The 26,628-nt window shown below is 45.8% G+C and overlaps 1 protein-coding gene across 5 annotated transcripts in view; it reads left to right on the forward strand.

Annotated features, from left to right (window-relative positions):
- Positions 1–26,628, forward strand: part of Cldn10 (claudin 10) — a 96,588-nt gene that overhangs the window by 56,198 nt on the left and 13,762 nt on the right. For 4 of the 5 annotated variants that reach the window (XM_031360931.1, XM_031360933.1, XM_031360932.1 and 1 more), the window contains exons 2-3: positions 25,863–26,024; positions 26,113–26,194. In XM_031360931.1, the coding sequence (XP_031216791.1) occupies positions 25,863–26,024; positions 26,113–26,194 (244 nt within the window). Of the gene's footprint in view, positions 1–18,743; positions 19,167–25,862; positions 26,025–26,112; positions 26,195–26,628 lie in introns of those variants that run through there. The other variant, XM_031360929.1, reaches the window with a different exon arrangement.

Below are 26,628 nucleotides of genomic sequence, written 5' to 3' on the forward strand. Positions count from 1 at the left end.
GTCTGTGACTGTGTCTGTGTCTGTGTCTGTGTCTGTGCCTGTGTCTGTGTGTGTGTCTGTGTCTGTGTGTGTGTGTGTCTGTGTGTCTGTGACTGTGTCTGTGACTATGTCTGTGACTGTGACTGTGTCTGTGCCTGTGACTGTGTCTGTGTGTGTGTCTGTGTGTCTGTGACTGTGTCTGTGCCTGTGCCTGTGACTGTGTCTGTGCCTGTGACTGTGACTGTGTCTGTGCCTGTGACTGTGTCTGTGTTGTGACTGTGTCTGTGCCTGTGACTGTGTCTGTGCCTGTGTCTGTGTCTGTGTCTGTGTCTGTGTCTGTGTGTGTGTGTGTGTGTCTGTGTGTCTGTGACTGTGTCTGTGTCTATGACTGTGTCTGTGCCTGTGTCTGTATCTCTGTCTATGTGTCTGTGACTGTGTCTGTGTCTGTGACTGTGTCTGTGTCTGTGTCTCTGTGTTCCTGTTTCTGACTCTGTCTTTCTGTCTCTCTTTCATGCACACACACCCCATCATTAAGATTCCTCACATTTCAGTCTCTGTCTCTCTGTCTCTGTCTCTCTCTCACACACACACACACCATCACTAAGATTACTCACATCTCAGTCTCTGCCTCTCTGTCTCTGTCTCTCTCTCTTGCACACACACACACACACACACACACACACACACACACACACACACAGTATGTAGGGCTCTGCCCTCACATAGGGAGTAGTGACTGATAAAAGGGAGGGTGTGTAGGTAACAGTCTCCAGTCTCTGCTGGGTTTGCATTTTTTCATGACTTGTGTACATTTAGTCAAGGGGATGGCATGACATAAATGCAAACCCTGGAGATGGGAGGACATACAAAGGGGAGCGGTGCTCCACTACAGCAATGTGCTTGAACTAGCCCTTACTCAGCAGAAATTTATCTCGCCAAATCCTGTATACAAAAGGTACGAATTAAGGTGAAACTTAGGGATTAGGGTTACTAAAACATTCACTTCCAGAATGGCAGCTCCAAATTGAAAGATCTGTGTTTCTGTTGTTTTGTTGCTGTTTTCTTATTGCTTTATTTTGCTTGCCTGATTCTTCCTTCTTTCTGTGACTGGGTTGAATTCTGAACTCAGGCTTCTGTACCTGGCATGCATGCCTGTCTGGCACATGGACACAATGGACCCTCGCCCAGGGGAATACGCCATTTCGATTGACTTCTCACTCCAGCCAATGAAAGCAACTGTACGTAGGCTTTCACCGAAACATTATCTGTTGACTGATGTGTGTTGCTGCCCTCAACTCAGCCCCACACAATTTCCTTCTGCAAAAGCACAGGATGCAAGCTTCTCCACATATAGGCCTACAATGATGGTGAGGTGTGGATACCATTTGGGTGGAAATTAACAGGACAGCAATCTTGTAAAACAGTGTCACCAAGTAGAGGCATGGCTCTATGGAGACATTTCACATTTAAGCCACAGACTGACTCTGAAGTCTAAGAAAAAAGATAACCAGAGCTGACAGGCCAGACACTTTGATAAATGGGAGATGACGCTGAGTGTGGTGGCACACGGCTGCAGCCCCCACGCTCAGGATCCTGAGCTACGTGAGGAGGACCATCCCAGCCAGGACCACAGTAAGACTCTGACTCTAAAAATAAGAATTAAATTAAAAAGTACAAAGATAGAGGGCTGAGAATGGAGCTCCTGCTTGGTGCTTGGCTAGCATGAAATAAAACCAGGCATGGTGTCTTAACCCAGAAGGAGGAAACAGGAGACTAAGAAGTTCAACATTATCCTTCGTTATATAGTGTGTTTGTTGTATATGAGACCCTGTTAAAAGAGAAGTAGAAGGTGATGTGTGTGTGTGTGTGTGGGGGGGCTTCATTCTTAAAGGTGCTTGCTTTTCTTACCTGGGAAGATACAATCACAACACACCTATGGTCGTAAAACAACGATTTCATGTGTGTCTGGATTATTTACTTTAGAATGTGAATGTAGATGCCTTGATACTGGGGATAGTGGGGCAGACTTTGTTTGACTGCAGGGGTGGGAGGAGGGTATCGGGGTCTGTCTACTGACACCACCACCACCAATTTCTTACTCCTATGGGATACTTGTTGTTTAGAACCGAGAGAGTCAGGCAGTAGCTTTTAAGTTCCAAGGTTTGGGAATTCAGTTCTTTCTTACAAGTTCTGCTTAGTGAAACTTCTTCACAACAATGGGCTTAGGGAGTTCCCTGCTGTTGACGAGTGTGTGATTTGGAACACCAGGCACATGGGCCACGTGGCGCAGTGGCCCAGGGCCACAACTGAGAAGTCAGCAGCTGTGCATGCTAAATTGAGCTCTGTCATTAACCTGCTGTGGGGCCTTCTAAAAAGTGCTTGATTCCAGCCATGAAAATAAACATAGGTGTCAGTGCCCTACAGCAGAGCTAAAGAAAATTGGGCCGTGTGCACAAAGCAACAAACTCTCTGCGCTCTGAGTTTTCTTTCCCTCTTGCTAGAGAGACAGGGACTTTGGAACGACAGGTTGTAGGCCCCTGCCTTAGTTTTCAAAAGGCCAATATGAGTAAATGCACGTAAATGGGGGAGACAGCCAGTGTGCATAAGGGAAACAAACTCTTTTCTAGCACTGTGAGGTTTCTTCAGGACTCCAACTCTCCTGTCTGCTCATGTGTGTTCACACTCTGTCATGTGTGCTCATACACCATCTTATGTACACACACCATTATGTGTGCTCACACTCTGTCATGTGTGCTCATACACCATCTTATGTACACACACCATTATGTGTGCTCACACTCTGTCATGTGTGCTCACACTCCGTCATGTGTGCTCATACTCTGTCATATGTGCTCATACTGTTATGTGTGCTCAAACTCGGTCATCCTCTCACCATCTTGGCTCTGCACTGGGCGGAACCTTCTTCTCTCCTCCTCCTCTTTCCCTTTCTTCCCCCATTCCATCTTGATTTTCCTTTGTTGGCACTGAAGAGCAAAAGGAAGCCATGCCCTCTCATGGCCTTTATTTTTCCCTCCGTGGTTAGGCCTGCTGGAGCTCTCAACTCCTAACAACAAGGCAGGGAAAGAGAGAAGATGGATTTCAGGTCCATTAAATTCCAGTCCTGGGAGGGATTGTCTAGATTAAGTAGTTTTGTTTCTGACAGTGTTTTTGAGTGTATAAGTTAATTGATGAGGGGCTCCATCTTCACTGTGGCCAGGACCATTCTCTGAGCTGCATGAAATAGAGCTAGCATGCAGAGACCCATGGCTCTTCTTACTTTGGACTTAATGTGGCCAGCTCCCTCAAGTTCCTGGCATTCTGATTCCCTGTTATGACCAGCTGCAACCTGGAATCGTGAGCCAAATAAATCTTTCTCTACTAAGTGGCTCTTGTCGTAGCATTTTACCACAGCAGCAAGAGAAGAAACTACCAGAGTGCACAGGATAGAAGCTGGGTCCCTGTGCCCCACTGATCCCAGATGCCATCACCTGCATGTAACCCAGAGCTCAGGGACAAGGACATGGGGATCCCTAGAGCACAGTGGACAACCACTCCAGCCAAATTAACGAGCTCCAGGTTATCTCAAAAAGAAAATGTAAGCTACTGTGGAAGATGCCTCTGGGATCAACCACTGTCTGCCGCAACATCCACATGAACGTGTCTGTAAAACATCCCTGCCCCTTCCCAATACACACCCCAAAGAGGGAATAATGCTGGCTCATGCTCTCTCCACTTACGCCAAAGTTTAATTATTTAGAAGTATTACTGGTTGTTTTATGTTTTTCATATGTAAAATAGGACTCAGGCTTGTTCTTTTACAACCATAGGAGTCAGGGCACATGACAGATGTGATTGTATAGTAAAAGCCACTATTTCATCTATGGAAGGACTATTTGCATTAGAGTGTACACAATTAAAAAACATAGTCAAGTGGTGGCGCATGCCTTAAATCCCAGCACTTGGGAATCAGAGGCAGGTGGATCTCTGAGTTTGAGGCCAGCCTGGTCTACAGAGTGAGTTCCAGGGCAATATAAAGAAACCCTGTCTTGAAAAACCAAAACCAAAACCAAAAACCAAAACCAAACCAAACAAACAAAACATAGTCAAAGGAACGACTCATCCTCACTGTGGTTTTACTAGAAGTTAATTAAGTACTGCACTGGAAGCGTGTGTGTGAGCTGCATTCATTAACCAATACAGGAATCTTGAGGCCAAGGTCACAGTCATAGTCTTGGCTATGACAATGAAGGGCCATGGTCATGTTTGTTCAGGAGCAGGCAAAGCAAACATTAGCAAGCATAGACTCTGAAACCCATCCTTCAGGAAACACACTCAGGTCTGCAGAGTGCTTGCCTAGCATTCGCAAAGCCTGGCTCAGGCCTCAACACCACCTAGACCAGACAAGCTTGTGTATGCTCATAAGCCCAGCATTCGGAATGTAGAAGCAGGAGGATCCAAGGTGTAAGGTTATCCTCAGCTATACAGTGAGTTCGAGGCCAGGATGAGCTATGTGAGATCCTTTCTTTAAAAAAAAAAAAAATCTGCCTTGAGACCAAGAGTCATCCAGAACTTTTCAAGTGCCCTGGAGAACAGATCAATGTCATTTAAGCTCAAAGTCATTTAAGTAGGTGTAGTTGACTATTTTTCTTTTCTTATACAAGATACATAAATACCTTGAAAGTTAAAAATCACTGGCTGATAGAAAGACAGGTACAAGAAATTGCAACCTCAATATTTTCAACCCTAACCTGTAAGAGATGCTCCTAAGTAGCTGTTTCTGGCAGACTCTAAGCAGCAAACTTCACAACACTAAACTCATACTGTGTGATTCCAGGACGTCTCCTGAGAGCACAGGCCCCCTCCTGTTGGTTCCCTATTCTTGTTATTAAAAAAATTAAAAACACCACCACCAACAAAACAGACTCAGGTGGAAACTCAAGAAAATGTTATTGGAACTTGAGAGACAGGCGGACAGAGCAGGCAAGCCGGAGCTCTTGGCAGCCGACTCAAGGAAGAGATGGGTAAGAGGAAGACGGAAAGTCATTCTGTCTGAAATAGAGGTAAGCAAGCCGGTACACTCAATAGTGAGCACGCATATGCCTGTGTGTATGAGTGCAGTGTATATGTGAATGTGTGTGGTGTGTATGTGCGTGCGTAGTGTGTGTGTGTGGTATGTGTAGTATGTATGGTGTGTGTGCATGTTTGTGTGTGTGTATGTGAGTATGTGTGTATGTGTGGTATGTGTGTGGTGTGTATAGTGTGTATGATGTGTGTGCGTGTGTGTGTATGTATATGTGTGTGTATGTGAGTGTGTGTGTGTGGTATGTGTGTGGTGTGTGTAGTGTGTATGGTGTGTGTAGTGTGTATGGTGTGTGTGTGCGTGTGTGTGTATGTATATGTGTGTATGTGTATGTGTGTGTGTGTATGTATATGTGTGTGTGTGTGTGTGTGTGGTATGTGTGTGGTGTGTGTAGTGTGGTGATGTGTGTGTGTGTGTATGTATATGTGTGTATGTGTGAGTATGTGTATGTATATGTGTGAGTATGTGTGTGTGTGTGTGTATGTGTTTGTGTGGTGTGTGTGCATGTGTGTGTGTATATGAGCACAAACATGATGTCTCCTGGGAGGCCAGAGGGAGAATTCCCAGAGGTCAGGGCAAGCGGGCTTAGGACTTATATCCATGTTGTAAAACAGATATAAAGAGGAAAAAGAAACGTCACCTTTCTGGGCTGGCAAAATGGTCACTGTGCTAGCTGCCAAGATTGGTCATCTAATTCCCATCCATGGGAAACAGCACATGGAAGAAGGAAAGGAATGACTCGCAGAGGCCGTCCTCTGAACTCTATACTATGTGCCATCACATGTATGTGCTCCCAATAAATGATAAATGAATAAACAAGTACAACACGGGTCATGGTGGCACATGCTTCTAATCCCAGCATTTGGGAGGCAGAGGCAGGTGGATTTCTGAGTTCGAGGCCAGCCTGGTCTACAGAGTGAGTTCCAGGACAGCCAGGGCTACACAGAGAAACCCTGTCTCAAAAAACAAGAAAAAAAATTTTTTTTCAAAAGAAAAAGAAAAGTTACAATTTCTGAGTTAGAAATATATTTAAAGTATAAATGACAAGACATCATATTCATAACCAGATAACAAACAGAAAGTGTTTATTCATAGATTATTTACAAAGAACAAAGATTAGACAATTATAGGTGTTTTGAAAGTTCTATCCAATATTTTAAGTTATTTATCCTTTTGACTAATAAAATTAAGTTCAGTGGCTATCGAATGCTGTAATATCCCATTTCTCTGGCATCCATATTTTAATTTTTTACTCCTCTTAGTCCCGTCTGGAAGCGAAGGTTAGAGCAGAGTTCTCCCGTACAGTATGGGAAGTCGAGAGTCTGGAGGGCAAACAGAACCCCATTCAGGCTGCTTAACCAAATTTCGTGGGCTGCTGTATAGGCTGTGCCAAAAGAATTACAATATAGCCTTTCATATTGTGTTCTTAGTGGTGCGAAAAAGCCATTGTAAACACCAGAGATTACACAGACCGACAAATTGTGTGGGGAAGTTGCTGGCGTCAGGCATATTTCTTGTTAGGCAGAATCATCCCCACCCCAACCCCCACCACGTCGTGGAGGTGTGCCGTTCATAATAATCACAGGTAGAAACGTGATGTTCCCTTCAGCTCTCAACCCTCACAGACCCTAAATCAAACAGAAACAGCCACTGCTCAGAACCACGGAGGGTGCGGCTCTTTTCTACCGTGTCATCAGCATTCAGCCTGTGCATGCTTCCTTTTCCGGGTTACTGCTCAGTCATCCAGTCAGCTGGTTCTGCACCAAGGGGCCACGAATCCTCCTAGGGACCTCTGATGTCATACTTGTTTGAAACAGTCTTATGTTTGATAATACGGTTGCTAGGCTAGTTGGCTCATGAGCTTCCCAGGATTCGGGACTTGGCCTCCCATTTTGCTATAGAGACTTCCATAGTTAGGGTCACTGTTGCTGTGATGAAGCGTCATGAGCAAAGCAACTTCAGGAGGTGTCTTAGTTAGGGTTTTACTGCTGTGAACAGACCACGACCAAGGCAATTCTTACAAGGACAACATTTAATTGGGGCTGGCTTACAGGTTCAGAATTTCAGTCCATTACACTCAAGGCAATGCAAGCATGGCAGCATCCGGGCAGGCATGGTTCAGGAGGAGCTGAGAGTTCTACATCTTCATCTGAAGGCCGCTAGGAGACTGGACTAGGGTCTTAAAGCCCACACCACAGTGACACACCTACTCCAAGAAGGCCACACCTCCTAATGGTGCCACACCCTGGACCAAGCATATACAAACCATCACAGTAGTGAAGGGTTTATTCGGCTTGTGCTTCTGCATCCCTGTTCATCCCTGAGGGATGTCAGAACCGGAACTCACACAGGGCAGGAACCTGGAGGCAGGAGCTGATGCAGAGGTCATGGAGGGTGCTGCTTACCGGTTTGCTTCCTCTGGCTTGCTCAGCCTGCTCTCTACAGAACCTGGACTGCCTGCTCAGGGTGGTGACACTACCCAAAATGGGCTGGGCCCTCCACCATCACTCACTAAAGTAAGAAAATGACTTAGATGTTTGTCTACAGCTGGATCTTAGGCAGGCCTTTTCTCAATTGGAGTTCCCTCCTCTCTGGTGACTTTAATTTGTGTGGAGTTGACATAGAGCTAAGCAGGACAGATACAGTGAGATCTCAGGCTATCCTTGGCTTTACACAGGTTGTGGGTGTCCACACTCAGACCCTCACACTGTACTGCAAGCACCATACTCACTTACCATTGCTTAAGCCTATGCTTATAAATATTTTACCAGCAGGGTTATACTTGGGAGAAGGGTAACAGCCTTCGACTTTCAAATGTTATTTAAATCTTGCTTATGGTGATTCTGATTTTTTTCCAGCACTGAACTCAGATAAGTTTTCAAATTCATGCTTTTTGAAAGAATGGACATATGTAAATGTCGACCCAGTTGATATGCTATTCCAATATATAGTCTATGACATAACATACATTAAGAAGTTGCCTGTGGGTTCTAGTTTCCTCATCTGAAAATACTAAATTAAATACTCTTGAAGAGTACTTTCTAACTCTAGTATTCCAGAGTTAAAAAAAATCACATCTTATTATTTTTTAAATGATTACAAATTAAAGTATTATAGTGCAAAGTCAAGTGGATGGAAATTGGGACGAAAAAGCTGCATCTGAACTGTACTCCATCCGGGAGCTGGGCGTGTGTCGGTTCTCCACCCGGTTCTCCATGTGTCGGTTCTCCATCAGGGAGCTGGGCCGTGTCAGTTCTCCATCCGGGAGCTTGCCGTGTGTCGGTTCTCCATCCAGGCGCTGGGCCGTGTGTTGGTTCTCCATCAGGGAGCCCGGTTCTCCGCCTGGGAGCTGGGCGTGTGTCGGTTCTCTATCTGGTTCTCCATCCAGGCGCTGGGCCGTGTATCGGTTCTCCATCCTGGAGCTGGCCGTGTGTTGGTTCTCCATCCAGGCGCTGGGCCGTGTGTTGGTTCTCCATCAGGGAGCTGGGCCATGTGTGGGTTCTCCATCTAGGCGCTGGGCCGTGTGTGGGTTCTCCACCCGGTTCTCCGCCTGGGAGCTGGGCGTGTGTCGGTTCTCTATCTGGTTCTCCATCCAGGCGCTGGGCTGTGTGTTGGTTCTCCATCAGGGAGCTGGGCCGTGTGTCGGTTCTCCACCCGTTCTTCATCTGGGAGCTGGGCGTGTGTCGGTTCTCCATCAGGGAACTGGGTCATGTGTCGGTTCTCCAAGGGAGACGAAATGGAACAGTTCCAGGGTCATAGCCAACTGTTGTCCTTGCCCTTAGGACCCTCCAAGGATGTGTGCCCTGGGGCAGGATCCCAGCTGCATAGATAAAGGACACATCATTAAACAGCAGAAGGCCCTCGCCTATTTCTTACCACACACCCATACCCACACACACACACACCCAACTCACACACACACACACACTCTCTCACACACACATACACACTCACATACACACACTCACACACACACTTACACACATACACACACTCACACACACACTCACATACACACTTATACTCGTACACACTCATAGACTCACCCCCCCACACCTCACATACACTCAGTCCTACACACACACTCTCATATACACACTCACCCACACTCACACATACCCCACATATACTCACTCTTACACACACTCACACACACACTCACCCAGACTCTCTCTCACACACACACTCACATATACACACATACACTCACCTATACTTACCCAGACTCACACACATACACTCACTCACATACACTTACCCACACTCACACACACACACTCACATACACACTCACACACACTCACCTACACTCACCCACACACTCACCCACATTCACCCAGACACATACATACACATACACACACACACACACACACACACACACACACACACACTCATACACACACACACATACAAGCTCTCCATGACCCCACGGTGCCTCCTACACTCCAATCCTCTTTACCTCTTCCCTTTAAAGAGACTCATTTCCTCTCACGTGCTCCATTCCTCTGAGCTATGTGAACCCAGCCTCTCTCTCAAGGCAGCTTTAGTCAAGGTTAATTGGGAGCTATATGGTGTCCTCTTTAGTCACAGCTGTGTGTCTTTCTCCACATGCCTGGACACATCGCTGGCCCCGTGTGGCCCCCCTTAGACCATCTTCCTCACATGACCACAGGTTCTCACCCTGGGCTTTCTCCTGCCCATGTACTCTGGCCTGCCCGTGTCTCCTGCCAGTTTCTCTTGTCTTCTTGGATGTGAGGTGGGAGATGGACCTGGCCTTCTCTTCTCTTCTCTGCTTTACCCAGCCCTAGAGGATCTGGCTTGTCCTGTGGCTTTATACTGAACCCAGACAACCCTAAATGTGCCTTGCTCACTCGAGCTCTTTTTCTAGTTGTGCGCGTGGGGGTTCACCCTGCTTCTTGGCACTTCCTCTCATGTCTCCTGGGGTCTCTCCCATTCTCTGGTGCTGAGGCTAAACTCCTGATGGTACTTACACCTGTTCCTCTACAGGCTCCCTCCTCTTAACCAACAGCACCAACCTCCTGAGGCTGACACAGATTCTACCATCCTCCTTCACGCATCTCAGCCAGCTGCTCCACAAATCCCATCGTCTCTGCCCTCAAAAGACATCAAAACTCAAGATTATACGCTTTGTTCCCACCCTACTCCCCCAATTGGTCTATCCTGCCCCCTTCTGGCAACTCCAGGGTAGTTCCAAAACACACTAGACCTCTCACCTCTAAGGTAATCCAAGTCTCCCTGCGACACCCTGAGTGAGAGGTAACGGCGTGCTTAGTGATTATAGGGCTGTGTCTGAGCTGTACAAGCCTGTATATACACCTACCCATTCAGAGACATGGATACATAGACAGACAAACAGGCAGACATCACAAGAACAACACAGACACGGACACACATACATACAGCTGCATTCACACACATGATGCATTCTTACCACACACAAACACAGACACATAGTCAGGCCACGGATATGTAGATGCGCAGACATGCTGCTGGCACCACATTCTTGTCTCTTCTCTGCCCCCATCTTCCATCCCACCATTCATTCTTTGTTCTCCTATTTTAGACGCCCCAGTATTATTCAGGCAACTACAGTAAACACCTCTGTCCAGCATGTCTCGCCTGAAGAGCCTCTAGACACAGTGACCCCTGTCCAGCATGTCTCTCCTGAAGAGTCTCGAGACACAATGACCCCTGTCCAGCATGTCTAGACACAGTGACTTCGGTTCTTCCAGGCTTTACTCAAAGTTGTCAGGGATGGCTTCCATGACTGGGACTTTTAAAGTCATTACCCTCCTTCTCTATACACACAGTTCATAGCTCTGTTCCAACCAGCTCGCTCCCCCTCTCCCTTCCCCCCTCCACCCCTTCCCTTTCTCTCTCCCTCTCTCTCTCTTTCTCTGTCTCTCTGTCTTTCTTTCCCTCTCCCTCTCTCCCCCCCTCTCCCTCTTTCCCTCTCTCCCCCTCCCCCTCTTCCTCCCGCGCCGGGCATATATGACCTAATCGTCTGAATAGATTTAGCTTTGTTTTTAACCTGTCCCTTGTTTCCCCAGTGAAATGTGAGGTACGCATCGTCAGGGGTTTGTCTAGCTCCCCACCCTAGTGTGGAAAGACACTGGAGCTGTAGGCACACAATAAACACATGCTGGATTTGCTCAGTGGATGACTGATGCTATTTCCAAAGGGAGGGCAAAGAGAAGCAAACTTCAGGCTATTGGAACATTGTCCTCAAAGAGAGGAATCCCAACCTCACTAGTCTCCAGAAGTCACCACTGGATTACACATCTCAGGCCCCTGTCCTCCCCTTCCCAGCTGTCCTGCTCCAGGCTTAGTGAAGCTCAACCGTCTCTGATGTCTCATCTTCTCAATTAACTGTTTCTGCAAAGCGTGTCTAGCTCATTTAGGGCAGAGGCAGTTGACCAAAAGGAGATTATGGACCAGGCACTAATGAAAACAAGTAGGCACGGAAAAAGGCACTTAACATCTAATACGATCTTTCCTCTTAGATTTTAGTGTGTCTTGGTCAGCTGGTATAAACAAGTCCAAATTTCAGCTGGCATGGCATGGCATGCCTTTAGTCTAAGCAGCTAGGAGGCAGAGACAGGTGGGTCTCTAGTTCTAGGCCAGCCTAATCTACAGAGCAACCAGGCTACACAGAGAAATCCTGTCACAAAAACCAAACCAAACCAATAGTCACCAGAAAGCAATGTGAGGAGAGCTTTTAGCACAGGGAACGAGACCCACTACAGAGTAGTGCCTTCAGGAGAGCACTGGGGAGGGAGGTCCCACCGGCCAAGCAAACCTCTTTAGGTCAGCTGTGTTAGCTGAGAGGCTGGCCAGAACAAAGCAGGGGACCTGGGTGCCATAGAGTAGCTGAAAAAAACTCCGTGTCTGTGTGTGTGTGTGTTTGTGTGTGAACTTATAAACCTGCCTCTGCTCTGACCTACGGCATAGTGAAGAAGGATCACTCACAATGAAGCACACTAGTGAACTTCAATTCACCTGTTGCAAAATCAACTCAACGTGCTGAAATTAAGTAAGGATACTGGGCACCTGTTCAAATACTTCTACTTATGAAAACAATTTTCCTGAAAAAATTAATCTAAGTCAGGTTAGCTGGAATTGACTTAGGTCTCTGTGTTTGCTCTTACACTTAGTAGGCATAGAATGAGTTACTGTATGACTTACAGGAAGCTGTCTTGGTAGGAGGCAATTTCTCAATAAAGAGTGTAGACTATAGAACAGAGCTGCTGCCTAGGAGCAATCTCTCTGTCTCTGTCTCAGACACACACACACACACCCTGAAAAGAATTATCTATAATACGGAAAACCCGGGGCTGTGAAAAGTTCCCCCTTTTCCCTATCAACATAAATGATTTCCACTCTCATTTGAACTTAAAAGCGTTTTTCTCCTTGCTGCTCCTAACTCCCTTCGGCCCCGCCCATCTGCTTGGCCCCGCCTTTGGCCCCGCCCATCTGCTTGGCCCCGCCCATCTGCCTCCTGGTATCTTTCTTCTCTAGCTCTTGGCACCAACCTCTTTTTTTGTTGGCAGTTCAACACTTTTTGCCTTTTAAGTTTAGAATTTGCAAAATAATCCATCCACATCCAGTTACTGTCATCTAGATCTAACAGATACTATCTTCTTTTTGTATTTTTTGAGGCTGGGTCTGGAGGCAGACTTGGCCATCATGGCAGGGTTTTATGATGCTGGCAACTGACTACAGGGACTCCTCCATGCTGGGCAAACCCTCTACCCACTGATCCTCGTCTCCAGCTCTGAACAACACCATCCTTACAGAAAATGTAATCATATGCTTTCAGAGAGAGGACCTATGAGCAAACCAAACAGCATCCAGATGAGATCAGGCACATTCAGAGTGGTGTGGCCATAGATATGTATCCATTATTTGTATCTATCACATCCCAGACCTTTGGATACATTGTGCTTAATCTTCACAAGACCTTGAAGGAAGTCATTTTCATTACTGTTATATAAAGAAGCGATGCTGAGCAAGATACAGCAAGAGACTTATGTCCATAGTCTGTCCTCGGTCCACATCACCTACTTATGTCCATAGTCTGTCCTCGGTCCACATCACCTACTTTTATAAGTACATTGCACTACCATGCTTTACCATGTTTCTAATATTAAGAAAAAAGAATGTAGGACTAGATATATAGGTTTTCTTTTTAAGACTCTTCCCCATACACCCCTATCTATAACCACGGCTTCCTTTAAATATACAGGTTGGGGCTATAGAGTGATGTGTGAGGGTGGGGCTACAGTGTTGTAGTGAGGGGCAAGGGGAGGACTATAAAGTGATGTGGTGAGGGGTGGGAGTGGGGTAGAGAGTGAAATGTGAGGGGGCGTGGGGGTGGAGCTGCAGAGTGACATGTGAGGATGCCAATGGAAGCTCCTGGTCCTTTTCTTGTTGATGTTGTCCATGGATAATCAGATAGAAACCCGGGAGCCTTTTAGTGTTGGAATTGGTCGGGGGAGGGAGGTGATCCTAGAAACTCCTTCATTTTACAAATAAAGAAGTTGTAAATCAGAAAAATGACTTGTTCAGGAAAAATAAACACTTCTTTGCTGGCTACCTGGGTGAGTGAATTGAGCTGGAACAACCTATGCTCACTGACCCATGGCAGGAAGTCATTCTGTCCACCTACTCAGGAGTCTCTAGTACCCCAGAGAGAGAGGCACTTCAAACGGGAAGGGTGCTCAGCCGTGAGCTGCCGAATCCAAATGTTCCCAAGGTGTCTTGTGAATGGAAATGAGTGTTTCAAGGGGATATCTGAAAAGCAATCTCAAGATAAAGGCATGGACTGTAACAGGCCCAGGAAGCAATTCATGAATGGGTCCAGCCTCAGAGGCAAAAAAACAAAAACACAAATCAAAACAAAACAAAAAAAAACTACCACCAACAACAAATTAAGACAAAACTGTTGGTGTGCTTACAACTTGCAACAAAGTAAAAGTGAGTGCAGATGTATGTGTATGTCCCGCATGTCCAGTGATGTACATGTGACTACGTATGTGTGTGTATCGGTGCATGGATAAAGTGTTTATTACACGAGTGTTCTTGTCACTAGTTTTACACCAAGTAGACTCCAAGCATCACAGAACTTACGTAGAACACCAAGAGTGACTCACGTAAGGGAGAAGGACACAGATACACCATTTTAATGAGAGTTGTGGCCTTAGTGCCTTTGTTCACGGGTCTCTGTAACAACACTTGGCTGCTAGATAGCTGTTTAGATAGCACTTTCATTTAGGGCTTCCGTTTCTTCCCAGCTGATTAGCAGCATACTACCTTGCTGGAATCTAGGAAGGAGCTAATGTACACTGAAACCACACTTGATGCTTAGAAAATCCTTGAGCTGTGGTGAAAGGCACACCTGTGTTCTTTGGCAGGCAAACTGAATCTCAAGTAAAGAATTTCTGCAAATCTCCCGGTCAGTTGGCTAAACAGGTTTTCACTCCCATTGAACCACTGAGGTTTGGGGGTTGGGGGAGAATCCTCTATTTTTTTTTAATGACCACAATAATACCACACAAATCACTTTTAATGCTAAGGCCTCGGAAGTGGGAACGGTGTTGCATTTCAGGGGATAAAATATCTTCAAGCAGAATTTGTAATTTATACATCAATTATTGCTTCTTGAAGTAGAAAAAGATACTCTGTAATGAGCAAGTTATGATTAAGATGTTACACTCAATGAATTAGAAAAGGCTATTTTCCTGATAAATTCCTTTTTACACTTAATAGTGTGTTATGAATAGCGAAATGCAGGTGCCAGAGGGCTGAATCCTGGTGAAAACACAAAGCTTGTTTGGAACTACATAATCTTGAAGCAACACAAGACATTCATCTTTGTTTTTAAAAATCCTTTGTGTGGTCTATTTTCATTTTCTGCACATTTTTATGTTAGATTACACAGTTCTCTGTAACACCATCAGCAACATTCTGACTACATTGTTTTGAAAGTTTAAGGTATAAAACATCTAAACTGAATGCTTGATTCATTACATACTGGTCTTTAGTCATTAAAGAAAGTATTTTTTTCCATTCTTGTGGGCTCAAAAAATGGAACTTTTTACAGCACATCTGTAATATAGTCTAGTGAGCTTAACACTGTCCAATCTCAGGGCAAGGGCAAAGAATAAAAGAGAAAAAAACATCAGTCAAGTCCACAGGCATGACGACCCTGGCTCAGGAACTAAAAGCACTGCCACTCTGACATAATTTATGGATTGTTTGTGGCGCTTCCCACTTGTTTTAAGTTAAAACTATGTCGCAATCTCTGTAGTAATAGACTATTTCTATTTTAAAATTTTCAACAAAGAGATTAATCTTCTTTCTTTCCCTAATACACACCATCTGTTATGTTAGACTGTTTGTACACATATTCTCCAGTCTCTGCCTCTTGAGGCTAAGGTCCCAGGAGTGACTTATACTGGGAGCTTGGAGAGTCAGGCTACCCTGGAGATTTTGGCTTCATTAGAGGGTGATGTGGTAAGGCAGGGTCAGGGGTACATGGAGTTCTCCCTTGGAATTCAGAATTTCTTGCTTCTGGAAGCTTTGTTTGCATAGCTCATGGTTGGTGGGTTGTTTCTCTCAAGTGCAATAGATAGAAGAAGTATATTAGATTTTTAACTTTCAGGGAGAAAACAAGAAACAATTCCCACAGTTATAACTTTAAAACAGTGTGCCTCTGGAGTCAAACAAAGCGTGAACCTACTAGAGGTCTAACAACTCTAAACATATTTTTGTATCAAAATATTTTTGTGTCAGTGTTCTGTCAAGTAAAAACAAGAAATGGTTAACAAATTATCAAGACAGAGCAAAAAGCCTGTGATCAAGGACCAAAAACAATAATCTGGATAATACTAATTTTAACCAACTTCACAGAGAATATTCAGGTTCAAAATACAAAATTAGATCAAGAATGGGGTTCAGGAAGAAATTTGACAAGAAACTATGATGAAAGGCAGGAACCGAAAGGCAGGGAGCGCTTCCTGGGAGATCATACAAAAGAGCAGAGGACACTGCAGTCACTGCTCTAGGGGGGCTGGAGTGAGTAAACAGAAGCGGACAAGGCTCAGGATCCTCAAACTTCGCTCTCAAGTTTGACCCACTAGTGAACCCGGAGTGACACACGGAGACAAGTTGAGCTCAAGGCCAGAACAGGAGGTAACTGTGTCTGCCGCCCAATGAGCAAGCCACGCTCACCCTCAGATCCCTTTGCACAGCCACGAAACTGCACACACAAGCTCACCTCCTACCTGAGGCTGCACAGCCAAGACAGAGTCTGACCGGTTTCCTCAGATCTCCGATTGCAGTACTAGATAGACAGAAATCAGGCAGGGATGGATTTAAGTTCAGCACCGAAAAGGTTTCCAAAGGGGCCATTAAGTAAAACAGTAATAGACATCTTGTTAAGCCCTGGGCCCTGGTGTGTGGACCGTTTTCTCAATATTATTCTGTAAATAGACCGAGGACGAGTGGAACTTATCTCCTATGGTCCTTTCCAAACCCGAGTTTTAGTAATTCGGCGTCCAACTTCGCGTCTGCTTCATGGCCATCCAGTCATTTCAGGTCTCACTGTGTTTCCCTTGGTTGAAATAAAGGCTGCAAGCAGTTACCATTCGCCACCATGGGCCCCAGGAGCGGCTTGTGTGCGGAGACTGTGAAGGAAGCTGCTTCTCCATAGCTGACTGATTTACATGTTGTAGACCTTTGGTTACTTTTGGCAAGAAGCAGATCCCGAAAGGTCATACCAAGAACTGCAAGAACTTTAAGTGGACAATAATAAGTCCATAATGAAGCCAGTGTCTCTGTTCTCTCACTTATGCCTAGATTTGTGACCTCTGGAGCTGGAAGGACACCCTGATCTTTGTGTTTATCTTGAGACAGCAGAGAAAAGATGAATGACTGAGTTTATTCTTCAATTAGGCGGGAAAGTTGGAGTGGGGTTTTTTTGTTTGTTTGTTTTAAGCTGGTGGGGGTTGGAGAGAGAGCTCAGAGCAGGAGGACCTGCACTCAGATTCCCAGAACCTGTGTAAAAGCTGAGTGTGAGGGAGTGCATCTTAAATCCTAGCACTGGGGGCAGGTGGTCGAGAAAGGTGGCACCTCAGAGCTCACTGCTCAGCCAGTGTGCCAAAATGGTGACCTCCTAGTTTGGTGAAGGGCCCTGTCTCAAAAAATAGGGTGAACAGCCGTAAAGGTTGACATCTAATGTTTACCTCTGATCTACACACACACACACACACACACACACACCACACACACACTCACACATATCCTCACACACTCACTTACACACTCATGCATACAGGCATTCACACACAGTCACACACACATGTACACACACATGCACAAATACATAATCATGCACACGTACATGTGCACACACTCACAGAATACTCTCACATTCACGCACACACACATGCAATCACACACATTTAAATGTGCACACATTCATACATATTCTCACACTCACACACTCATGCATCAGACACACACATAAGTCACACACACATGGGCACATACTCTCACACACGTGTACACATTCACACACATGCACAAATACACACTCATGCACACATACATGTGGACATACAATACTCTCTCACACACATACACACACACTTTCTCTCTCTCTCTTTCTCTCTCTCTCTCTCTCTCTCTCTCTCTCTCTCACACACACACACACACACACACACACACACACAAAAGCAAGATAAAAACAAAAGCCGAGGAGGGCTGGGGAGATAGTGCAGTCAGTAAAGAGCTTGCTGTCCAAGCCTGAGGACCTGAGTTTAGATCCCCAGCCCCTCTGTAAAAGGCCAGACAGTGGTGTACAGCTGGGAAGGGAGGCAAAGAAAGGGGATCCTTGAGGCTCACGTCAGGGGCCTAGGCCAATCTGAAAGGCATGTCCCAGTGAGAAGGACCCTGTCTCACTAAACAAAGCAGATGGCACCAGGGGTTGCTCTCTGGTCTCCACAGGTACACACACACACACACACACACACACACACACACACACACACACACACAGGTGAGCAAGATTCACAGACATCTCTCCCTTGCTTCAGAACCTTCACAGACCAGAGTCAAATGACAGCCCCACCTCTAGTGCCTTAGTTAGCAAAAGACCCTCTCGGGCTCCCTGGAACTTGTGTTGGACTCGTCTGCTACCTCGCAGTTAGGCCTGAGCTATTTGATTAGTACTTTTCGCATACCACTAGGAGGAAGAGAAATGAATTTTAAGGGTAAGGCCAGTTTCGGTCCCAGTACGCCCTCCTTCACTAGCCAAACAGGGTCACTCAGACAAGCGTGGCACACTGGCCTTTTGCGTTCAGCAAGGCGAGGCTGCATTACCATACCGTTTCTTTTCAGGGCACACCAAAGCGGTTTCTGTTCTGCTTTTCTAGGCACCCAGTGAGCCAAGCTATTTGCCGCGGGTAGGGCTGAGTCGGGGGTGGCTCGGTGGGAGGCGCAGCAGGCTGTCCACATCTGGTTGTCCCTGGACAGCACCAATAAAAGAGCCGGTTTCGGCGGCTCATCTCGGCTGTGGGAGCTTTGGGAACCTCGGGCCCGGGGGAGAGCTGGCCTGACGGCTGTGCGTCTGCAGACGACAGGCCAGCTGCTGGGGGCGGGGGACCCAGGAGGTACCCCCAGATCTCCCCGCGCGCTCTGGGTGCCCTGACCCGCAGTGCTGTGAGTGCGGGTCTGCCAGCGCCCTCAAGTGCCCAGTGGGCGGGACGGAGGCGGTGACTGGGGGAGGAGCCTCGGGGCTAGGCGCGCTGGGGGTCGCAGCCGCGGGATAGGGAACCAGCGCGAGCCGCTGCAGCCGGCAGCATGGCCAGCACAGCCTTGGAAATCATCGCCTTCGTAGTCTCCATCTCGGGCTGGGTGCTGGTGTCTTCCACACTGCCCACCGACTACTGGAAGGTTTCCACCATCGATGGCACTGTCATCACCACCGCCACTTATTTTGCCAACCTGTGGAAGATGTGCGTTACCGATTCCACCGGTGTCGCCAACTGCAAGGACTTCCCCTCCATGCTGGCGCTGGATGGTCTGCATCCCTTCGGGACCCTATCCCCATTCCTGCCCCTTGCTGGCTTTCCTAGCGGGCGCGTCCTCTTATGGACCCGCCGTGGGACCCCCGGGGGGAGGCCGGGCCTTTACTCTGTCCCGGGAGGGTCTGGGATGCTCGCTGTCTACAGATAGCTATCCGGTGGGGCATCTTCTGAGCCTGGGAACCCCTGATGGTGAAGCGTAGGATCAATTCAGGCAGTTGTGGAGCACAAGGCTATTTCTGCGTCTGGGACTGTAGGGCAGCAGAGGCTGGCTACTCCACCACCAAAATCAGATTCTCATTAAAATGACACCACTGAGATCCATGAACGCTCTCCCTGAGATGTCTTTAGCCGGTTCATTGAGTCTTTGAAAAGCCAGGCACAGAGGAGAGGGAAAAGAACCATATTGAAGTTTTTTTGTTGTTGCTGTTGTTGTTTTCCTTAAAAATCCTTCCTACAAACTTGAGGGCTTGAGCTTCATATTTCCTGAGTTTCATGAAAATAGTACCCCTTGTTCATACGGAGGTGAAGTGGCTCAGAGGGCAGGGGACGTTGGCCAGCGGGAATCAACAGAACGAGTGACCACTCTTTCAGGCTTTGTGCAAGCATTCTGGGTCTTCCTCGCTTGGTTTATTTATATATATTTTTTGCAGATAGATATCGACATAGAAAACTGGCTGTTTAGTTTCCAGAATATAGTTGATACAGCACAATGCTCGCTGGTGTTCTAGGCTCTTCCAGGGTTTTACAAGCGACTAAATGGATTCTGGTAGAAACTTAAGAAGAGCAGCGTGCACTACTTCTAGATTCGAGGTGTTTTCCTTTTCTTTATTATTCCTCTTGCAATTTTTATTTACATAGCTGGGTAAATAGAAGACTTGATTCCCCTAAGACAGTGCTTGCCACAAAGAACAAACTGTTGCTCAATTCAGTGTTCTGTGGAAGCTGGTCTATGGGAATAGGTGCCTGTCTTTACAAGGGCGGCACCCTTGGCTGGGCCCTGTTGTATAAAATAAGTAGCTGGAACACTATTTACTGCATGCTGAGTTTCCTGTGCTCAGCGGAGCGCACATTCAGGAGACAACAGGCAAGCTCTTGTTTCTGTGGTTTATGTTCAGGAACACAGGATCCACACTATGTTCTAGAACTGTTCTGTTTGTAGTGCTGCTATTGTAGCCTGAGATAGCCTGCTAGATAAGTCTGCTTCCTTCTTCAGGAGAGTTGGGGTTCAAGGAAGTGGAGAGAGAAAGAAAAAAACGCTGCTTCAAGCTTTGAGTATAGGACTTGGGGTTTCCTTTGTGTGTCTGCTGAGAGGGTGGAGGTAGAGGTGTTCCGTGGTTTGGGCAAGCTGGGCACTGAGGAGGACATGGGTCACAGTCCTCATTATCAAGACCTTGAGTTAGGCAGGCACTGAACAGAGCGAGTTAGGCCATGCCCATGTGCATATATGCAAAATGGGCATGCTCACATGACTAGAAAACATGTTTTTAAAACCAGAAATTATATATTCCACATTATTTTTTAAATTGACAACATCTTTGGAGTTGGTGCAGATAGAAAAATGTCTTAGCTGCTGCAAAGCTCTCAGTAATCTAGGTAGAATGACCCCCCTGGAGCCCTTTACCCCTGGTGGACACCGGACACTTTACACCTCTGTCCTGCTATTCCTGCCTTACTGAAATTCTTTGTATTCACCTCTCCAGGCACATGTATGTTTCTGTGCACTGTTCTACCACCAGGCCAGAAGAGCATGCATTAATATGCAGTTCACACTGCCAAACTGCATTCTCGCAGTGTGCAGGGACAGCCTTGCCCTCTCTCTCTGCCGTTGCCATTCAGAATCGCACGTTAGAGCTGTGGGGCTACTGTTATTTTTGGTCTGCGTTTGCCTTACTCCCTGGGAGTCTGAGTGTTTAGAATTGCTTGTTGGCCATTTCTCCTTTCTCCTATGTATATCTCACGACAATACTTGTGTTGTTTCTTGGTGCAATCTGAGCCTACTGCTTGCCTATGTGATGTCATTTTTCCATACCAAACTTTGAAAAAGGTGATGTGATTACAGCGACCAGCCTTCTCCTTGCTGACTTCATCCTCTGTGGTACACTGCCACATTTTCAACGACAAAAGACAAGGGTTCAGGCACAGCTACTTTTTCCGCATGAGAGAGAGTTGGTCCCCTTCCCCCACTACAATGGAACTTTCCAGAGCAATGCCTCCCCAACCAACACCAACTCTGCCTTCTCTCTACCTTGAATTTCCAGGACAGGGATGTTGGGAGCTGGGTCTGATATTTGAAGGGGTAGAAGAAAGCCACCTCCCTTTGGTCTCTGAACAGCTACAGACCGGAGCAATCCTGTCTCCCCCGCTTCAGCCAGGCACAGGCTCCGAATGAGAAATGCCAAGAGAGACGGCTGGTGGCTTTGGCTATCTTGTGTTATGGGAGACAGGATGTTCTATTTGCAGTAGGATTTTCCATCCTCTGGAGGAATCACTGTTGTTCCCCCATTTCTCTTTGGGAAAGATGCGGTGTGGCAAAGCTACTCTCTAGACTAGGGGCTATGACAGGTTGCATAGAATTCGATCTCAGTGTTTCTTACTCCCATGCCATTCACCCCATGGCTATCCCTGTTTTCCAGGTGAGAAGCAGAGATGCAGAGAGATCTTTAGGTAATCAAGGACACAGTGCGTCCAGATGGGAGCGTGAGAGCAGTCAGTGCCCCGCCTTCTGAATCCACTGTTAACCAAAGCTTGTATTCTTCCCAGTTAAACACAGCAGCTTGCTATGTTGCCGATTCGCAAGTACAAGTAAAGGCCACACCACTCAGAAGACACTGCACTTTCAAGGGCTACCTTGAAGGTTTCTGCCACAGAATTCATTTGGTCCAACTTGAAGGAGCTGGCGGTTTCCGTCTACTGCTAGCCCATACTCCTTTCAAAGCACGCTTGAACCTCTTTCCCGCCTGATTGTTTTTTACCATGTGCCATCCATTTTCGCTAATGGGGATGTTTGCCATTTCTTGCAAGAGAACTAACGATAAATTATACCTTGAGAACTTCTAAGTAAAAACGTTCATGCCTCAGCACTTTAATGTGTTAATTAGCTATTAACGGTGTCAGTAAATTAGACCTGTCAGAAATAATGGCCTCCTTGACCAGGCCTTGCTCCCCCTTCTCTTGATGGTGTAACTTCTAAGTTTGCCCTCCGGACCTGTTAAAAAGCTAGGGTAGGTAGAGGTCTGCCTTGCAAAAGATAAACTCTGAAAGTCTGCTGGGACTCATGAAAGGCCTGAGATTCTGTATGCTTTAAGGGCCAGAGGGCCTGAGTTTACAAACCTCAGGCTAATTAACACCACAAGCCATTCCTCTCAAGGCTGGCAGGCTAGTTTATCCCTGGTCTTCCCCATTGCAAAAAAAAACCAGGCCAACTATTGTCTTTAGTGTGTGCAGAAGTTACCAAATTATCCTTAGCGTTCTGGAGCCAGCGTGGAGTGTGTTGCTCTGCACACACATTTTGGGTAGCACCGAGAGGAAGCAGAGCCAGACATATTGAGAGTTGGCCTGGTCCCCCTTCCCTCTTGGGTCTGTGCCTAGAGAGCAGGGAAGGTCAGAGAGAGGAGACTTTAGAATGAGAGATTCAGGAAAACGTGTGGATACTACTGTTATTTTCCCTGCTTTGCAGGCTGGCTGGCTTGGACAGCTTTTTAACCAGTGTTTACTATGTAGGGAAACTCTTTCCCTGTTCTAAATGACCAGACTGTAGAACGTAGCGCTTGGTAAATTCCAGACCATCCATCTACCCATGATAAAGCCTGAGAGGTAGCTGATGGAGCTGTGGATTATGGTACATAGTAAAGGAATGTGTGTTCCTGTCTTTTTCTAAATATATATTACACACAGAAGTCTCCCTTTTCCCATGGTTTTTCTTTCCTGGGTCTCAGTGGCCTATGGTCAACTAAAGGCCAAAATAGGAAATGAAAAGTTACAAAATTAAATAATTCACACGTTTTAAATATATTTTATTCAAATAACTGTGAGTTATTCCATTTTACTTAATTATTACTTTTTTTTTTTTTTTTGAAACAGTGTCTCACTAGGGAGCCCAAGCTAGCTTTGAATGCCTCTCCCTTCTACGTCATTGTCAGAGTTCTGGGATTGCAGGCCTGTGTTTCCCAAGCCCAGCTTTATAGTTGCTGTTAATTCTTTCTGTACTTAATCTGTAATTTTTATCATGTATTTATAGAAAAATTGGTGTATACATAAAATTCAGTATTATTTGTGGTTTCATGGGAGTTTTGAAACAAAACATATCCCAGGCTGATCGAGGGCACTACTACATTTGTGTGTGTGTGTGTGTGTGTGTGTGTGTATCTCTCTCTCTGTATGTCTGTGTATGTGTCTGTGTATGTCTGTATGTGGGTCTATGTCTGTGCATGTGCATCTGTCTCTCTGTGTGACTATATTTCTCTCTGTGTGTATGCCTGTATATGTGTATGTCTCTGTGTGTATGTCTGTATGTAGGTATATGTCAGTGTGTGTTCATGTGTCTCTGTGAATATATTTCTCTGTGTGTATATGTCTGTGTGTGTGTATATGTCTCTGTGTGTATGTAAGTGTATGTCAGTGTGTGTGTATGTGTTTCTGTGAATATATTTCTCTCTGTGTGTATGTCTCTCTGTGTGTGTGTCTGTGTGTGTCTGTATGTTTCTCTGTGTGTGTGTCTATATGTGCTTCTTTGTGTAAGTCCCCATACATGTGTATCTATCCTTCTTTGTTGTTTAATGTTTGCATTCAGAGCAAGCTAATTGCCACCTGTTTGCTGCCTGTGCTTTTGTGGTGAGCAGGGAGCCCCTTGTGATTCCCCTTGCAGACGCTTGGACTTTGTAAGGTGGTGAGAGACCTTCTCCCATCTGCTCCTGAGCTGTGGGCTAAAGTTTGAACTAGAGTTGGTTCAGTGTTCAGTAGCAGAGACCCAGACAGCCTTGCAGCACCATGATTGTTAACAAAAAGAGCCTCCACTGTCCCAAATCCCCAAAGCAAGTTTCTTTTGCTGTCTTTGACAGCCTCCTCGTCAATGAGATGAAGTCCCTGCTGCCCTGCCGCTGCAGTCTGTGTATACAGGGGCTGAGTGCATATGACATTAAGTAGAGGGACCTGCTCCCTGGGAACAGGACTCAACCTTTAATTTCCATCCTTCTCCAGAGAAGCATGGGACAGGAGACCACCAACATTCACTCAACAACTGTATAATTATTAGCTTACTCATATTCATTATCATTGGCTTTGCTTGCATACATAATAATAATTTTGTTCTTTTGTTTTTATTTGAAGGCCTAATTCCCAAAGTAAGCCTACTGTGTGTTCCTACTGTGTGTTTATTTGTTGACTATATGTGCCTAAACCTGGTATATGCCCCTCTCTCTGCGTCAGTCTGAAACATGGTGCTCCCTGATGAAATTAAATGGCTTATATGGGAATGGTATATCATTTTGAATTTTATTAATTTAGAATGATCCAGTGCCTGGCCAAAAGCCCTGCTAAAGTTTGTCATTACCCCAGCTATGCAAATAAAATACATGACTGAGAACATAAATGGTTCAGTAGGAATGAGCTAACAAGCTAACAAAAGGCACTCATTTACATCCAAACACTTGACTTAATTATAAGTTACTCTTCTATTAGGCAATATTTTCTAAAGCCTAACTTTATTATGTGCACTCTAACTAACAATAGCACAGTGTCTCTAAAATAATTCTTAGATTCAACATGGGTCACTAAGGTGTGCTGGCTAATCTCACTTGTAAGCTTCCATTGATGTCAGGAGAGTTTACCCTTTGGGAGAACTTGCTGCCCAGATATAAACTTTCTAAGTTGGTAGTGCCAGAGTCGATATGGTGTCTGTTGAGAAGGCTGATACCCTAAGGACTTAGAAGGAGAGACGATGAGGCATGAACTTAATCATCTTTTCCAGGGTGGAAAAAGCACACACGCAGAGAAACATGCACACACAGACACACACACACACACAGAGACTTACACACACAGACATACATACACACAGAGAAACATGCACACACAGACACACACACACAGAGACTTACACACACAGACACACACACACAGAGACTTACACACACAGACACACACACACAGACACTTACACACACAGAGACTTACACACAGAGAGACTTACATGCACAGACACACACACACAGACACACACACACAGAGACTTACACACACAGACACACACACACACAGACACTTACACACACAGAGACTTACACACAGAGAGACTTACACACACAGACACACACACAGAGACTTACACACACAGACACACACTTACTCACACCCTTCGATGGTTTATTAGCTCATCCATGGCAAACCACAGAGCCTTTGCGTGTGTGTCTTGGTAAATACAGGAATAACGTAAAGATCTAGCCAGAGACTGTGCCTAAGGTGGACCTTCAAGAGTGTGGCTCAGAACAGGCTTTTCAGGTAGATTGGCTCGCTTTCCTTTCTAGGATGTCTTTCTGCCTGTGCATTGACCATTGTGTTGCTGGTTTTCCACTAAGACAGTCTAATAACCATCCCAAGCAACAATGCAAGCAAGGTTTGTTTGTTTGTTTGTTTGTTTTTTTCTGGAGAGCTGTGCATTCTGTGGTAACATGAACAACCTGCTCTAATTACAGGCTACATCCAGGCATGTAGAGGACTAATGATCGCTGCGGTCAGCCTGGGCTTTTTCGGTTCCATTTTTGCACTCTTTGGAATGAAGTGTACCAAAGTTGGAGGCTCAGATAAAGCCAAAGCTAAGATTGCTTGCTTGGCTGGGATTGTATTCATATTGTCAGGTAAATAGTAACTTTCTACCAAATGTGGTACTTCAGGGTGTAAACGACAAAATGCTGACTGGTGTGCTTGTCCGCTTGGATTTTTCAGGTCTGTGTTCCATGACAGGCTGTTCCCTGTATGCAAACAAAATCACAACAGAATTCTTTGATCCTCTCTTTATGGAGCAAAAGTAAGTGTTGTCTTCAGTGGATATGTTTCTAGCCCAGAGAAAAACGATAAAAACGGTAGAGATGAACATCATGGATTTCCTATGTAGCCCAGAGAAAAACGATAAAAATGATAGAGATGAACGTCATGGATTTCCTATGTAGCCCATAGAAAAATGGTAGAGATGAACGTCATGGATTTCCTATGTAGCCCAGAGAAAAACGATAAAAACGATAGAGATGAACGTCATGGATTTCCTATGTACCCCATAGAAAAATGATAGAGATGAACGTCATGGATTTCCTATGTAGCCCAGAGAAAAACGATAAAAACGATAGAGATGAACGTCATGGATTTCCTATGTAGCCCATAGAAAAATGATAGAGACGAACGTCATGGATTTCCTATGTAGCCCATAGAAAAATGATAGAGATGAACGTCATGGATTTCCTATGT

This window comes from Mastomys coucha, unplaced genomic scaffold, assembly GCF_008632895.1.
Source record: "Mastomys coucha isolate ucsf_1 unplaced genomic scaffold, UCSF_Mcou_1 pScaffold9, whole genome shotgun sequence".
In the NCBI taxonomy this organism is placed as follows: Eukaryota; Metazoa; Chordata; class Mammalia; order Rodentia; family Muridae; genus Mastomys; species Mastomys coucha.